Here is a 14,965-nt window from a genome sequence, read left to right on the forward strand (position 1 = left end):
AGACAGGAGAATTGCTTGAACCCAGGAGGCGGAGGTTGCAGTGAGCTGAGATCGTGCCACTGCACTCCAGCCTGGGGGACAGAGTGAGACTCCATCTCAAAAAAATAAAAAAAAAATAAAAAACAAAGCTCTGTGCCCATGCGTAGAGCTTATCAACTGGGTATCTAAGTCTCTCTTTTTGGGCAGTCAGTTTTTAGAGACCCTACAAACTCCAACCTTGAGTATACTTATCAGAGCAAGTTGAGGGAAGGGATCTGGGAAGTGTCTCACCATGCAGCATGTAAACTTTCCCTTAATCCCCTTTTCCAGTAAACCATTACTCTCAGGTAGCTGGTGCCCCCAAGTCCAGATTCTCTCATACAGCATCACTGGGAAACAAACCTTCAGTCATGGGGTGGTAGAAGGCAAGATAGGTAGCAAATACCTGGTTGTGAATGGTGAGGGAGGAAATTTGGAATCTAGTTGTTGTTTATATATATATTGACTTTCAGTTGATGCTATTTTCAGTTCCACCTGAACTTCTACCTTCAGAAGTACCTGATGCCTGCAATTTCTGAGGCTTTCCAAGGTTTCTTGGTTAGAATTAGCTTGCTTCCGGGTTTCCTGTACAGCTGCCTTAGATTTCAGCTTTCTTGAACTTGCTAAGTCAATGTGATTCCTCTACTTTTCAGCTTCCAGCAGTTTGTTGCTCTCATCTGCCCTCCTTTTTCTTCATCTATTGAAGTTTTTACTTTATCCTGTCACTTTCATTATAGTGGCATTTTGCAAGGGATTGGAGTTAAACTGGTCCATTCAGTTCCCCCACCTTTCACAGGACATCTATCCTAATCCAACTTCTCTTTTTTCTCCCAGAATTGGCTCACAAGTATCCTTCCGTTTTCCATCACATCTTTCTCCTAATCAAGAATTCTTCTCTCAGACCTGCAGAGTAGACCACTTCTCTTATGCTTGTTTCTAATGAAGCACAAAGGCTTCCTAAGGGTCTTCATGGGGTTTTTAGTTACTAACAAAATATAGACAGGGATTAAAATAAACATGGGAAAAGTTCCAGTCTTGAGAGCTAGCTAGGTGAAATAGAAATTCCTTTTGTTCTTAAATGTCTTTTTTACCTACAAGGGGTACATCTTAGTTCTAATGTCACAGCATCCTTAGGGTGTTGCTTTGCCAGCCAGAAACCTCTGTGGCCGGCAGCACCTTCTGCCTGAGTATTGCTTGCAGCCACTGTGCTCGTTCTGCCGAATTGGCCTGGTAGCCTGTACTCAGCTCCTGCTACTGGCCTGGATCCCACACCTGCCAAGAGACAGCCAGGTACAGAGCAGTGAGGGATGTATGGATGAGCAAGCACGGGGTCCAGCCATTGCACACAGCCAGGCACGCTGGCTGCTGCAGTGAGTTGGGCAGCTCTATGTGCTGGCACAGGTGCCAGCTCCCTGAAAGGCTGAAGCTGGACCAGATGTACTGCATGTGGTTTCTGCTGTGGGTAACTGCATCTGAGGAATGCCATGGTGCCTAGAATCTTGGAGATGCCAGAAGCACAGAGCCCCAAAGAGGGTGTCACAGCCCTGGCTCAGGGAGCCTGTAGGTCTGGGCTCCCCCAAAGGGCCACAGCTATTCTGTCCTTCTCATTGCCTGCAGTGTGGCAAGCAAGGGGGTGTGTTTCAGCCCTGTTTGTGTTACAGCTCTTTCAGTCCCACCACTCGGCGGGTCCCGAGTTCTTGTCCTGCATCCAGGAAGAATGAGGTACACTCACAACTGGAGGGTGAGAGAGGTGGAGAGGAGCTTCATTGAGTGACAAGACAGTTTTCAGGAGACCTGGAGTTGGTAGCTCCTATCCACAGGCAGGTCGTCCCATTGTTTGTGTAGCCCTCAGCAGAGAGACCTGGAGTGGGTAGCTCCTATCTGCAGGCAGGTCATCCTGCCATCTGCCCAGGTCTGGCTGAGTCTGGTGTTTTTATGGGCTTCAGAGGGGAGTAAGTGTGTGGTTATTGGTCCATGGGCAGCCATGGGTGGGCCCAGAAGAAGTGCCATAAGTTCTCAATTGAGTTAGTGAAACTGACAGGTTCCAGAACTGGCAGCCCAGCCCCCAGGCTTCAGATGATCCCTGGCTTAAAGGTGGGGCTTTATTGGGTACTGCCCCTTTCTGCCCAGGAGCCTGCCTGCCTCCTGCTGCCATCCATGTCACCCATGGTGCCCAGGCTGTTTGTGCCAAGGGGCACCTGCGGGCCCATGCCAAACCACCCTCAGCCCCCCCTCACCCTCCCTGCCTCACATGCTTGTCCGTGTCCAAAGTTTGGAGAAGGCCGAGGCAGTAGGGGGCTGCTTGTCAGCACTGCCCCAAGCGCACACACACCCAGCTGGGTCATGACAGTGCCCAGGCTTAGCCAAAACTTTGCTCCAAAATCAAAGCAGGTGCTGGGAGTGGGGAGAGGCCATGCAGTGGGAGTAGGCACTTCTGAACCTGCAGGGGCAGGGGGGTTTCCTGAGCCCCCAAGTGCAGGGATGCCCAGGTCTGCAGCTGTGGCTGGGCAGCTGCAGCTCTGCCCAGGAGTGTGGGGCTCCCAACCCTCCAACTCAGAAGGGGGCAGGGCTTCCACCTGTTACTGGCTCCCGCAGCTCAACAGAGCACAAAGCCCCGGCCATGCCTCCCACTGCAGCCGATGTCATGGCAGCAGCCACTCCAGACAGGGTGATGCTGCCATCACTAATATTTTGAAGCTTTGTGAAAGGTTTGTATTCACAAGACCTTTCATGATTTTATGAATGTCAACATTTTCAATGTCCTTCCAGGTGGAGGCTGAAGCCTTTTAGTCCATCCTTATGTAAATTACTGAGTATCCATGGGATACCGTTAGTACTCGTGGGGTATCAGTGCTTTAGACCTCTCTCTGCAGCCACTCTGACATGGATAGGGTAACATCTATAATAACCGTTAAGCCACCGACACCTCCCTTCAAGGTAGGGTCAACAGCATATCCTTTCCCACTACTGACTTTTGTAAAACCAGTATTTCTCCAATAGCTTTGCATACATGATCTCCTTTAATGTTCATGACAGCTCTAAAGGAAATACTAAGTGGAGCACTGAGACTCAGAAACATTTGATGATACAGGAAGAGTTGGGGTTATTAAAAGACAAAGTTTAACAAGAAGAGGGCAAAAGTTTTAGACTCTTGACTCCAGGTGTTCTTTGTTATTCTCAGGTGCTTTCTTCACCTCTGTGAGACTGGAAAGCTTCACTTCCCTTCAGATGTCAAAGAAGGGCTGTGTCTGGTCTATCATCTCACAAGTCATCTATTATCTATTGGTCTGTTACTATGCCTTCATACAGGTGAGTCAATAATGTTAGATGTCAGCCTGGGCAACATGGCAAAACCTCATCTTTACCAGACTACAAAAATTACCCAGGTGTGGTGGCATGCACCTGTGGTCCCAGCTACTCGGGAGGCTGAGATGTGAGAATTGCTTGAGCCTGGGAGGCAGAGGTTGCAGTGAGCTAAGATCACGCCACTGCACTTCAGCCTGGGCGACAGAGCAAGACCCTGTCTCAAAAATAATGATGATGATGATGATGATGGTGTTAGATGTGAGAAATAAAGGTTGCCACATTTTATTTGGGAAGCTCTACAATGACATGTTACTAGAATTATGGCTATAATCTTGGTCCTTTTCAGAAACCTGAATTCAGTTAAAGGCTGACTGGTTTTCCACCCAATAGATTGGCTCTTTCAATTTTTCAGGAGCTAAAGAATTAAGTCTATAGAAATAGTACTTTTGTAGTTTTATTAGCCCTATATGAAGTAATACCAAGCAAGTATGATGAACAAAGAGCAAGCACTCAAAAATACAAATGATTGGCTCATGCCTGTAGTTCAAGCACTTTAGGAGGCCGAGGCAGGCGGATTACCTGAGGTCGGGAGTTCGAGACCAGCCTGGCCAACATAGAGAAATGCCGTCTCTACTAAAAATACAAATTTAGCCGGGCGTGGTGGCATATGCCTGTAATCCCAGCTGCTCGGGAGGCGGAGGTTGCAGTGAGCCGAGATCGCGCCCTTGCACTTCAGCTTGGGCAACAAGAGTGAAACTGCATCTCAAAAAAAAAAAAAAAAGAAAGAAAAAAGTGATTGGCCAGGCACAGTGGCTCACGCCTGTAATCCCAACATTTTGGGAGGCTGAGATGGGTTGATCACCTGAGGTCAGGAGTTCAAGACCAGCCTGGCCAACATGGCGAAACCCTGTCTCTACTAAAAATACAAAAATCAGCTGGGCATGGTGGCGGGCTCCTATAGTCCCAGCTACTCGGGAGACTGGGGCAGAATTGCTTGAACCTGGGAGGCAGAGGTTGCAGTGAGCCAAGATGGCACCACTACACTCCAGCCTGGGTGACAAGAGTGAAACTCTGTCTCAAAAAAAAAAAAAAAAGAAAAAAAAAAATACAGATGATTACACTCAGAAGAAAATATATTTATATCTTAAGCCAAACATAGTATTTTTTTTTTTCATTCTCAGGCTTGATAACTAATTTAGAAATTTTTGCTGGGCATGGTGGCTCACGCCTGTAATCCCAGCACCTTGGGAGGCTGAGGTGGGCAGATCACTTGAAGCCAGGAGTTCAAGACTAGCCTGGGCAAAATGTCAAAACCCTGTCTCTACAAAAAATACAAAACTTAGCCGGGCATGGTGGCATGTGCTCGTGGTCCCTGCTACTTGGGAGGCTGAGGTAGGAGGACTGCTTGAGCCTGAGCCTGGGAGGTTGAGGCTGCAGTGAGCTATGATCGCACCACTGCACTCCAGCCTGGGCAACAGAGCGCGACCCTGTCTCAAAGAAAGAAACTTTTGTATTATTGATTTTTAAGTGACAGTTTATGATCTCCAAGAAAAACAATAAATGTATCCAATGGAAGTTGTTTGAAGATAACTTTTTTGTAAGCAGCATTTCTGAAGACCACAGAGCTGAACTAAGACCATAACCCATTTGTCCAAGTGAGATCTGATAAATGCCTGGCAGTGTGCTTTGCCCATAGACATCAGCTGCATTCGTCACACTTGAGCAGGGAGAGACCTAGCTAATCTCTCAGACAAGCAACAGTGACTGTGCTGTCTATGTTTAGGGTTGTCAGCTGAAACAGCAGAAGTGGAGGTTCTTCACTGGGAAAAGAAACATTCTGGACACAAGTATAATCCTCATTAGCTTCATCCTCCTGGGGCTTGACATGAAGAGTATTTCTCTACATAAGAAAAACATGGCACGATACCACGATGACCAGGACAGGTGAGAGGAAGCCTGAGGGGCACAGCATATTCCTACCTCATGTCTAAAGTTTCCTGTTTATACACAAGTATTCTTCAAACTCCCCTTCCTTCACTGCCCTACCAGATCTGTATTTGCATAACATTAGAGTTAAAAGAGAACTTGGACTCATGTCCACAGCAGAGAAGACAGTGAACTAGAAGCCATTTAACTGCTAGTCACTTTGAAGAGCTCTTCTGCCTTCATTAGTGCTTAGGTATGTGCTTAAGGATAATGCATTTAAATTTCAGAAGGGCCTGGAATTGGTCATTATTTTGCCCTCTGGCGAAGGCATAAAGCCTAACGCACGACAAATAATCCTTTAAATAAAACCACGACACATAGTCCCATCCTTTAAATGCAAAGGGAGCTGCTTTCTGGGTAGGGATGTTCATCCATTCACTCATCCATACTAAGAGATTTTTGGTGCCTCTTTGGGCACCTTCTCTGGTTTTTCCCATGGAGAGGGACATCTATCTGTTTCCCATGCCAAGTGTTGCCAAGTGGTGCTTTGCTAACCTTTGCATCAGTGGCCAACAGCCTGGGTGGTGATCTGTGTAACTTTTCCTGAGGCATTGTTTCAAGTAGGCCTTATGGAGAGCAGTTTATGCAGCGACAGCGGATCTGTGCAGAGTGCCACTTGCCTAGTGTCTGTGGGGCTCCTTCCAAGTAACCTGGTTGCTGCAACCTAAAATTATGAATGTCTCTCTCTCAAAACAAAACCTAATTGCTAAGCAACACCCCTCGCCTCTAGTCTACCACCCATCATTTTGTTCTAAGCTTGATTGCACCTATTACATCAATCCTGTACTGCCAGAGAACACAGGATTAGTGTGCCACAGAAAACAGACCAGCAGCATGGCTCCTCTCTCTGGGCTGAGTTAATCTCCTTTTGAGAGGAGAGATTTGGCTCAGAGCAGTGCAGGAGGCTGGTTTTGCTTCCCAGGATGAATTTGGAATAAAGAAATCAGCTAGAGGTCACATTTTAAGGCTTCTTCGGCACAGCTCCCAGTGCAATCTGCAGCAGGTAGATCACTTGAATAGTATGTGGCCTTCTGTTACTCCCATATCCACAACTCACAGGAGGCCACACTAGAAAGCAGTTCTCACATCAACAAGCATTTGACCTCACAGGACTCAGGGCTGCCACGATCAGCAGCAGGGGCGCTAGGGAAACTGCAGTATAGGCACATACTTCTTGCTCAGTAACTGTCAGCTTTCCTTGGTGCAGATTCATCAGCTTCTATGAGGCAGTAAAAGTGAACTCTGCTGCGACTCACCTTGTGGGCTTCCTAGTTCTCCTGGCAACTGTTCAGTTATGGAACCTGCTGCGTCATAGCCCCAGGCTGCGGGTCATCGGCAGGACACTGAGCAGAGCCTGGGACGAGGTGGTGGGCTTTCTGCTGATCATCCTAATCCTGCTGACAGGCTATGCCATTGCCGTAAGCCCCCACGTTGCTGTCTCTCCTTCTCCGTGTGCTGTGGTCTTGGAATCGCATCGCTTCCCATAGAAATGGTCACAACACAGAAACCCGAGGTGGTACAGTAGGAAAGCCAGGTTTAGTTCTAGTTCCATACTTAACTGGTATGACTTAAACCCACATATTTTTCTCTAAAATGGGGATAAAACTTAGCCCACACGGTAATATAAAGGTCAAATAAATTTCTATGAAAACACTATGTTATTACAAAGGAAGTTTATGTATTCTTTGGGCATAATTTGGCCACAAGGAATTTCTGTTCCATTGCTTCTATGTTGGCCACATCCCCAAGCACCTCAGGATAGAAAGATGTGCGCTCGGCTTGCACTAACTGGCCTTTCTCCTTCTGTTCAGTTTAACCTGCTGTTTGGATGCAGCATCTCTGACTACCGGACATTTTTCAGCTCAGCAGTGACTGTTGTTGGTCTCCTGATGGGAATTTCTCACCAAGAGGAGGTAAAAATAATAATTTGTTTCCTCACAGAATTCAATATATTGAACAAGGAAAATTGGGGGTGTCCTAAAACAGCCCCCTACTGTACACTGCACACTGGAAAAGGGGGAAAATTTCAGTCCTTTGCTCTTCTGCTTTATGGTACTGCCTATGCATACAGCATTTACATGGCTGTTGCTTTCAGAAATCTGCCCTTTCCTAAGCACTCAGTCCCTCCTTCCTCACTTCTTGTGTCCTTAATCTTATTGGCAAAGGACACTGAGCCGAAGCTTGTGCTCTTGTGCTTGGCCAGATTAACAAGATTCTCTGCTTCTCAATGGCCCTTTGAAAGTGCATTAACAGGGTAGGGTAAGTTGGTTCAAGCCATGAGAGGCCAAGAAGGGGAGGACTGCTTGAGGCCAAGAATTTGAGACCAGCCTGGGCAACATAGACACTTTGTCTCTACTAAAAATAAAAAATAAAAATTAGCCAGGTGTGGTGGCATGCACCTGTAGTCCTAGCCACTCAGGAGGCTGGAGGCTGAGGAGAGAGAATCCTGTGAGCCCAGGAGTTGGAAGCTGCAGTAAGCCATGATCATGCCACTACACTCCAGACCCTATGTCTATTTAAATTTAAAAAAAAAAAAAGGCCAGGTGCGGTGGCTCACGCCTGTAATCCTAATACTTTGGGAAGCCGAAGCCAGCGGATCACTTTTGAGGTCAGGAGTTCAAGACCAGCCTGGCCAACATGGTGAAACCCCATCTCTAATAAAAACACAAAAATTAGCCTAGCCAGGCGTGGTGGTGCACACCTGTAATCCCAGCTCCTCAGGAGGCTGATGCAGGAGAATTGCCTTAACCTGGGAGGCGGAGGTTGCAGTGAGCTGAGATTGTGCCACTGCACTCCAGCCTGGGCAAGAGAGTGAAACTGTGTCTCAAAAAAAAAAAAAAAAAAAAAAAAAAGTGACATAATGGAAATGACAAAGAATTAGGAAGGTACAGTTCTAAGAGAAACTGCGTTATTTCTGTTGAGTTAATAACTACTCACTTCAGAGAGCCTATTATTTCCTCCCAGGAACTACCAACAGAAATCCCTGCCTTCCTCCTCAACATATAAAGTAGGAAACCCAAATGAGGCACTGGGCTCCAAACCCTGGTATGTAAAGGGTAGATATGACCAAGCAAGGAAAAACCTGCCATTTAAGCAGTGAAACTGGCAAGATTTTGATCATGGTTGATCATTCTAATGATCTAGAATTCCAAAATTACTAATTAAAATGGGTAGCTTCAGTTTCTAATGTTGTATCTGCAGGGTCTGCATCCACAGATTCAACCAATCCCAGAATGAAAATATTTGAAAGGTAACAATAAAATATAACACACATTTTAAAATACAGTAGAAGAGTCAGGCATGGTAGCATGTACCTGTAGTTCCTGTTACTTAGGAGGCCAAAGTGAAAAGACTGCTTGAGCTCAGGAGTGAGGATGCAATGAGCTATGATCATCCCACTGCCCTCTGAGCGAGACTGTCTGTCTCCCACAAAAAACCACAAACCGGTGTAACAACTATTTTACGTAGCAGTTCCACTATAAAGTACTAGAGGTAATCTAAAGTTTATTTCAAGTATAAGAGAGATGTATATAGGGTTTATGCAAATACTGTGCCATTTTTAAAAAGGGACTTTGAGCCGGGCACAGTAGCTCACGCCTGTAATCCCAGCACTCTAGAAGGCCAAGGTGGGCTGATCACTTGAGGTCAGGAGTTCAAGACCAGCCTGGCCAACATGGTAAAATCCCGTCTCTACTAAAATACAAAAATTAGCCAGGCATGGTGGTGGGAACCTGTAATCCCAGCCACTCAGGAGGCTGACTGAGGAGAATCGCTTGAACCTGGGAGGTGGAGGTTGCAGTGAGCCAAGATCACGCCACTGCACTCCAGCCTGGGTGAGAGCAAGACCATTTCAAAAAAAAAAAAAAAGTGGGGGAGAAGACACTTTCTTAACCTTTAGGGAAGCTTGCAATTAAAAAATAAAAATAAGGGGCTTAAGCATCCTCAGATTTTGGTACCTGTGGGGGCCCTGGGGCCAATCTCTCTCAGATACTAAGGGACAACTGTAACTGCTATTTTGGCTGACTAGGCTGTGTTCTGTTGTGGTTCTAGCTCCAATAACTAGGGGATGAGCCTTTGCCACTGTAGCACTTCGTATCCTAAAGCTGTGAAGGAAGTAATCAGAGTAACAAATTTTTGCTGACACCTCCTTTTGGGGATAAAAAAGGAACTTTTCTGCTTTGGATGTAATTGTACATAAAAATACAGTAAACATAAAGTAAAAAACACATAGAGCAAACAAAAAATAAACAGTAAAATTGTACGTAAAAATAAACTTATTGGAAATAAGTCTTGTATCACAAACTCAGAGATTGCCCACATTATCTGGTTGACCTGAAATTGTTATAATAAGCATTTTTAAGTAGGTAAAACAGTTTGGTGCTTGAAAATATTTTGCCATATAGATTTCCACCAGGGTGGCATTGACTGTAATCAACCCCTCTGTTGGGATATTTTTAAACAGTGCCCTAGTGGCAACAATGAATGGGCCAATACCAAGGGAAAATAAATACCATTTGTTGAAAAAGAACATCTAAATTTTAAAGAGTTTTTGTTATGGGAACCATTCCAATAAGCCCAGAACTTGATATTTATTTATGCAGAAAAGTAAAGAATGGCAGAACTCAATGCTTGTACCTTTAAAAATGACAATGGAAAAAAAAATACTAAAAAGCCAGTTTTCTGTGGCCAACCTGTTAACTTTTATTGGAATGCTCCTGTGTTTAGGGTTGTAGTTTCTTGATATGGCAGAGACAGTTTGCATTCTCATTTCTGGTATGCATTTAATCTTTCAATGTTTGCTTACCCCCCCCCCCACTTATAGCTTCCATGATTAGATGTATTTTTTGCCAAAACTCATGTGACATTTGAATCATTTCCAATTCCACTGCAACTCACCTGTTTTCTTGTGAAAGCCCTGCAGTCACAATTATCTTAACCTCCTTAAAATGAGTCATTCCTGCTCTTCTGTCCATTTAAAAGTATTTTCCTTCTTATTATCTTTTGACTGTCTCCCTAAGTTTCCTTCGGATAAGCTTTTCTTCTGATAAGATCCCAAACATTAGCATATAGCTCATGTTTGTAAAGTATAAACTAAATTGTCAGTCACTGCAAGTGTTCTTATTGTTTTCCCAGGTTTTCGCTTTAGACCCAGTCCTGGGCACCTTTCTGATCCTCACCAGTGTCATCTTGATGGTACTTGTGGTAATTAATCTTTTCGTTTCGGCCATTCTCATGGCCTTTGGAAAAGAAAGAAAGTCGCTTAAGGTAGGTAACTAAAAGATAAACTAGCATGCTGTTGTATCACTGGGAAAGCTCCACCGTAACTGCCCCTAAGATTACGGGCTGACATAATTTATAATGCACAGTATCATATTCCCTTTATTAGTTTCAAAAGCTCTGCCAGCTATCTTCCTAGGAAACCCAATTTATAAGACTACATAATATTCTATAGCCATTGTCCTATAAATAGTTGGCTTGCAACCATTAGTGGAAACACTCCAATGCCTGACTGCAAATTATTAAAGAAATTGTATCTTTAAATTTACTAATTTTTAAAAAATCTTTGGTACTTTTTTTTACTCCAGTATTAGCCATAATTTCAATTTTCTCACTTTTCTCTTTTTGTCTTCAATACTCAGAAAGAAGCTGCACTAATAGATACACTGCTACAGAAGCTCTCAAATTTGTTAGGAATCAGTTGGCCCCAAAAAACCTCATCTGAGCAAGCAGCCACGACAGCAATGGGCAGTGACACTGAAGTTTTAGATGAACTACCTTAATCCTGTTATCTCCTACTTGGCTTAGTATTTATTAGCGTATTACTACTTATCTTTGCATGGCATAGCTTTAAAATTATAATATACTTTGTTTTTAATTCTGTAATTATAATATACTTTGTTTTTAATTCTGTAAGTTAGGAATCAAAATCCCCTTGGTCCCAAGTTCTTATGGATCTTGGCACTGTCAAGATAGGATTAACAATGCAAGAATACTACGAGACAAACTAGCTCTGCTGCCAAGCAGCAAGTAACAGAACTCACCACCCATGGCCCAGGATGGCTGCGGGAAATGAAGCAGTCAGAAGTGAGCTCACTGCAACTTACTTACTAAAAATAAACATCCAAGGAAGAGGCATGGCAGATGCGGAGCCCTGCCACTGAGGAAGACCAAGGAAATTCACAGATGCTATCTGGGCTATCTAAATACAGAGATCAAAATGAGCTCTGTACTGCTCCAGGAATCCTGAAAGTAAGGGCTGGTTTACATGGATCACTTGGTTAAAATATTCTCCACTAAAATCCAGATTTATACTTCATCATCTGACCAAACAGTAGAGAAAGCAGGACACAGGATCTTTAACTTTATTAGCAGCTACTGAGCTACAGAATACAAACCAACTGAAAAGATTAAAGAAAGGCTGCCTGAAACAAGTATGTACAGGTATACTACACAGAAGCAAAAGCTGTATCATCCAATCCCAAAGCCACCCCTGTGGGGAAGGATGACCTTAGCTATGGGCCAAAGGAGTAACAGGAGTTATGACATAAGAGTCCCATCCATCCAGGAAAGCAGTGAACAACTACAGCTGCATGGGCACCAAAAATTTTTCTGAGATTAGTTTTAAAGGTTCCATGAATCAAAGTTTTCAAATGAAAACAGGTACCCCTCTTTTCCTGTAGGCTTTCCAGCTCACTACCCAAAAGACTTGAGTACTTCTATTAAGGCAGCTGGAAGCCCACCCTAGACTTGAATGGCACCTTGTCCTTTCTCTGCCAGTAATGCAAGCCAACATAATATGCTACAGGGAAAACAATTTCCACGGTGCCGCCCTCTGGTACAAGGGAAACAGCACGCAAAGCAAAAGGCCACAGAGGGCTCCCTGAGAATCCAGTACAACTAAGCGAGGCATTCAACTGTCAAGACAAACTTTGCAACTGGATCCCGGTGGGACAGTGCCCTGCAGCGAGGAGTACTGTATATGCCAATGAGAGGGCCCAGCTTCCAGGAACCGTTACAATGGCGTCCCGAGTCATTTTCTCTCTCCCACTTGCATTCGAGAGTGAGAAAACACACAAGGTGGCCTTGATTCTCACTCACCACAATCCCCCTGTACAGAGGGGTCTGTTTCTAAGTCTGGAACCTCAACACGAGGCTGGGATGCTTCACAACGTGCTCTCTCCCACTGTCCAGCCATCTTTGGTGGTCTTCCCACAGTGCTTCCCCCATCCTCTCTCACTCCTGTGGAAGGACCATGGGACGGGCCAGGAGGAAACCTGGGATCACTCTGACAGGAAACGGACAAGCACAGCTGCCAGGAGCCAGTTGCTCTGGCCTCGGTCTCCAATTGTTAGTCTCAGGATCAACAGAGAACTGGAAAGCAGCAGAATCTGGAGGAGCAGGAAGAGAGCCCAGAGGGAGTGTTGTGCTGAGTGACAGTTAACAGATGAAACAGAATTTCATGGAGATTCTTTGTTACAAGGAGAAATTGCTCAGTCTCAACTCCCAAAACGTGAAAGTTGCCTGGTTTAAGAGACCTATGTTTTCTTTTTCAGCTCTTCAAACCTCCGGGAAAGATCATCAAAGTCAATGTCTTCAGATGCTGAGGTGCTGGCACCAGCAGATGCAGTTGGTAGTGTGTCTGGCACAGATGGCAACTCTGGTAGGACAAAGTTGTCATAGTTATCCGCAGGTCTGGAAGGAAGCTTTGCAGAGGCTTCTGGCTTGGGTCCAGGACCTAATTAGGGCAAGGAGCACAACGTTACAAATACCAGAGAAATGACTCAGATCCCCTTTGGCAGTAAAAATAAAATGATCAAAACACAGGAGAAAACCTTAGTTCACAAACTTTTTTTTTTTTTTTTGAGACAGTCTCCCTCTGTCACCCAGGCTGGAGTGCAGTGGCGTGATCTCGGCTCACTGCACCTCTGCCTCCTGGGTTCAGGCAATTCTCCTGCCTCAGCCTCCTGAGTAGCTGGGATTACAGGCGCACACCACCACACCTGGCTAATTTTTGTATTTTTAGTAGAGACAGGGTTTCACCAGGTTGGCCTTGAACTCTGATCTCAAGTGATCCACACACCTCAGCCTCCCAAAGTGCTGGATTACAGGTGTGAGCCACCGCACCTGGCTTAAAAAAAGTTAATTCTAGGGCTAATAAACATTTGAATGACAGTTAATATCTACATTTTCTAATTAGGGTTGAATCCTGTTTTACTTTCCTGTGGTGAGAAAAAAGTTTAAGGGAAATCAAAGTGGGATACATGGGGCCACATCCACAGAGCAATCGACTGTTCCTTTTCATAAGGTCTGTTACTTTACCAACTAAGTCCAAGGAGTGATAATAGGATTCTGATAGAACAAACACTGCTTCCTTAAGAACCAACATTCTTTAGGGATTGGGGGCAAAGTTTTTTTAAAGGAATATAATGTCCAAGTTATTTTGTTATAATAGTCTGATCTGTATTTCCAGTCTTCCATCTAGTATTTTATATTAAGATCACACCCCCACACACACCTACTGTATGTTTCCTTAAGTTCTAGATTCAGGAAAACTAAACTACAAAAAAATCAAAATAGTGCTCTGACTCTGGAGGGAAGGGCAGAGTTGACTGGCAACAAGGGAACTTTGAGGTAAGACTAATGTTGTATACCTTGATCAGAGAGTGGAATTGTGTCTGTATACACTTAAAATGTATGGGTTTGCCGGGCGTGGTGGCTCACGCCTGTAATCCCAGCACTTTGGGAGGCCGAGGTGGGCAGATCACAAGGTCAGGAGATCAAGACCATCCTGGCTAACATGGCGAAACCCCGTCTCTACTAAAAATACAAAAAAAAATTAGCCAGGCGTGGTGGGGGATGCCTGTAGTCCCAGCTACTTGGGAGGTTGAGGCAGGAGAATGGCGTGAACCCGGGAGGTGGAGCTTGTAATGAGCCGAGATCACGCCACTGCATTCCAGCCTGGGTGACAGAGCAAGACTGCCTAAAAAAAAAAATATGAGTTTTTTAAAAATGTAAATTGTATCTCCATAAGACAACTGTCTAATATTATTTATATTCTTTTTAGACAAAGTCTCACTCTGTCGCCCAGGCTGGAGTGCAGTGGCATAATCTTGGTTCACTACAACCTCCGCTTCCCGGGTTCAAGAGATTCTTCTGCCTCAGCTTCCCGAGTAGCTGGGATTACAGGCGCCTGCCACCACACCCAGCTAATTTGTGTATTTTTAGTAGAGACAGGGTTTCACCATGTTGACCAGCCTGGTCTTGAACACCTGACCTCAGGTGATCTGCCCACCTAGGCCTCCCAAGGTGCTGGGATTACAGGGGTGAGCCACCGCACCCGGCCTCTAAATTTAAAAGTATTCTTCCCTCTGGTTTTTGCTGGCAGGTAGTATCTTAATTTTTGTTTTTTAAGACAGGGTCTCACTTTTGTCCCCCAGGCTGGAGTACAATGATCACTCACTGTAATCTTGAACTCCTGGGCTAAGAACGCCTCTTGAGTAGCTGTGACCACAGGTCCACACCACCAAGCTCAGATGGGTTTTTTAAAAATTTTTTGTGGAAACAAGGATCTTGCCCAGGCTGTTCTCAAACTCCTGGCCTCAAGTGATCCTCCTGCCTCAGCTTCCCAAAGTGCTTGGATTACAAATGTGAATCA

The 14,965-nt window shown here is 44.9% G+C and overlaps 2 protein-coding genes across 12 annotated transcripts in view; one reads left to right on the forward strand and one right to left on the reverse strand.

The window, feature by feature from the left end:
• Positions 1-11,090, forward strand: part of PKD1L3 (polycystin 1 like 3, transient receptor potential channel interacting) — a 79,236-nt gene extending 68,146 nt beyond the window's left edge. Inside the window, exons 25-30 of the mRNA XM_003829498.4 lie at positions 3,200-3,327; positions 5,108-5,268; positions 6,518-6,728; positions 7,122-7,223; positions 10,444-10,575; positions 10,950-11,090. Of these exons, the coding sequence (XP_003829546.1) occupies positions 3,200-3,327; positions 5,108-5,268; positions 6,518-6,728; positions 7,122-7,223; positions 10,444-10,575; positions 10,950-11,090 (875 nt within the window). The remainder of the gene's footprint in view (positions 1-3,199; positions 3,328-5,107; positions 5,269-6,517; positions 6,729-7,121; positions 7,224-10,443; positions 10,576-10,949) is intronic.
• A 568-nt stretch (positions 11,091-11,658) lies between these two features.
• The window catches only part of IST1 (IST1 factor associated with ESCRT-III), an 82,183-nt gene continuing 78,876 nt past the window's right edge, over positions 11,659-14,965 (reverse strand). For all 11 annotated transcript variants that reach the window (XM_063597729.1, XM_063597730.1, XM_055100239.2 and 8 more), the window contains one exon: positions 11,659-13,045. In XM_063597729.1, the coding sequence (XP_063453799.1) occupies positions 12,846-13,045 (200 nt within the window). In that variant the 3' untranslated portion in view covers positions 11,659-12,845. The remainder of the gene's footprint in view (positions 13,046-14,965) is intronic.

Source organism: Pan paniscus, chromosome 18 (genome assembly GCF_029289425.2).
Source record: "Pan paniscus chromosome 18, NHGRI_mPanPan1-v2.0_pri, whole genome shotgun sequence".
In the NCBI taxonomy this organism is placed as follows: Eukaryota; Metazoa; Chordata; class Mammalia; order Primates; family Hominidae; genus Pan; species Pan paniscus.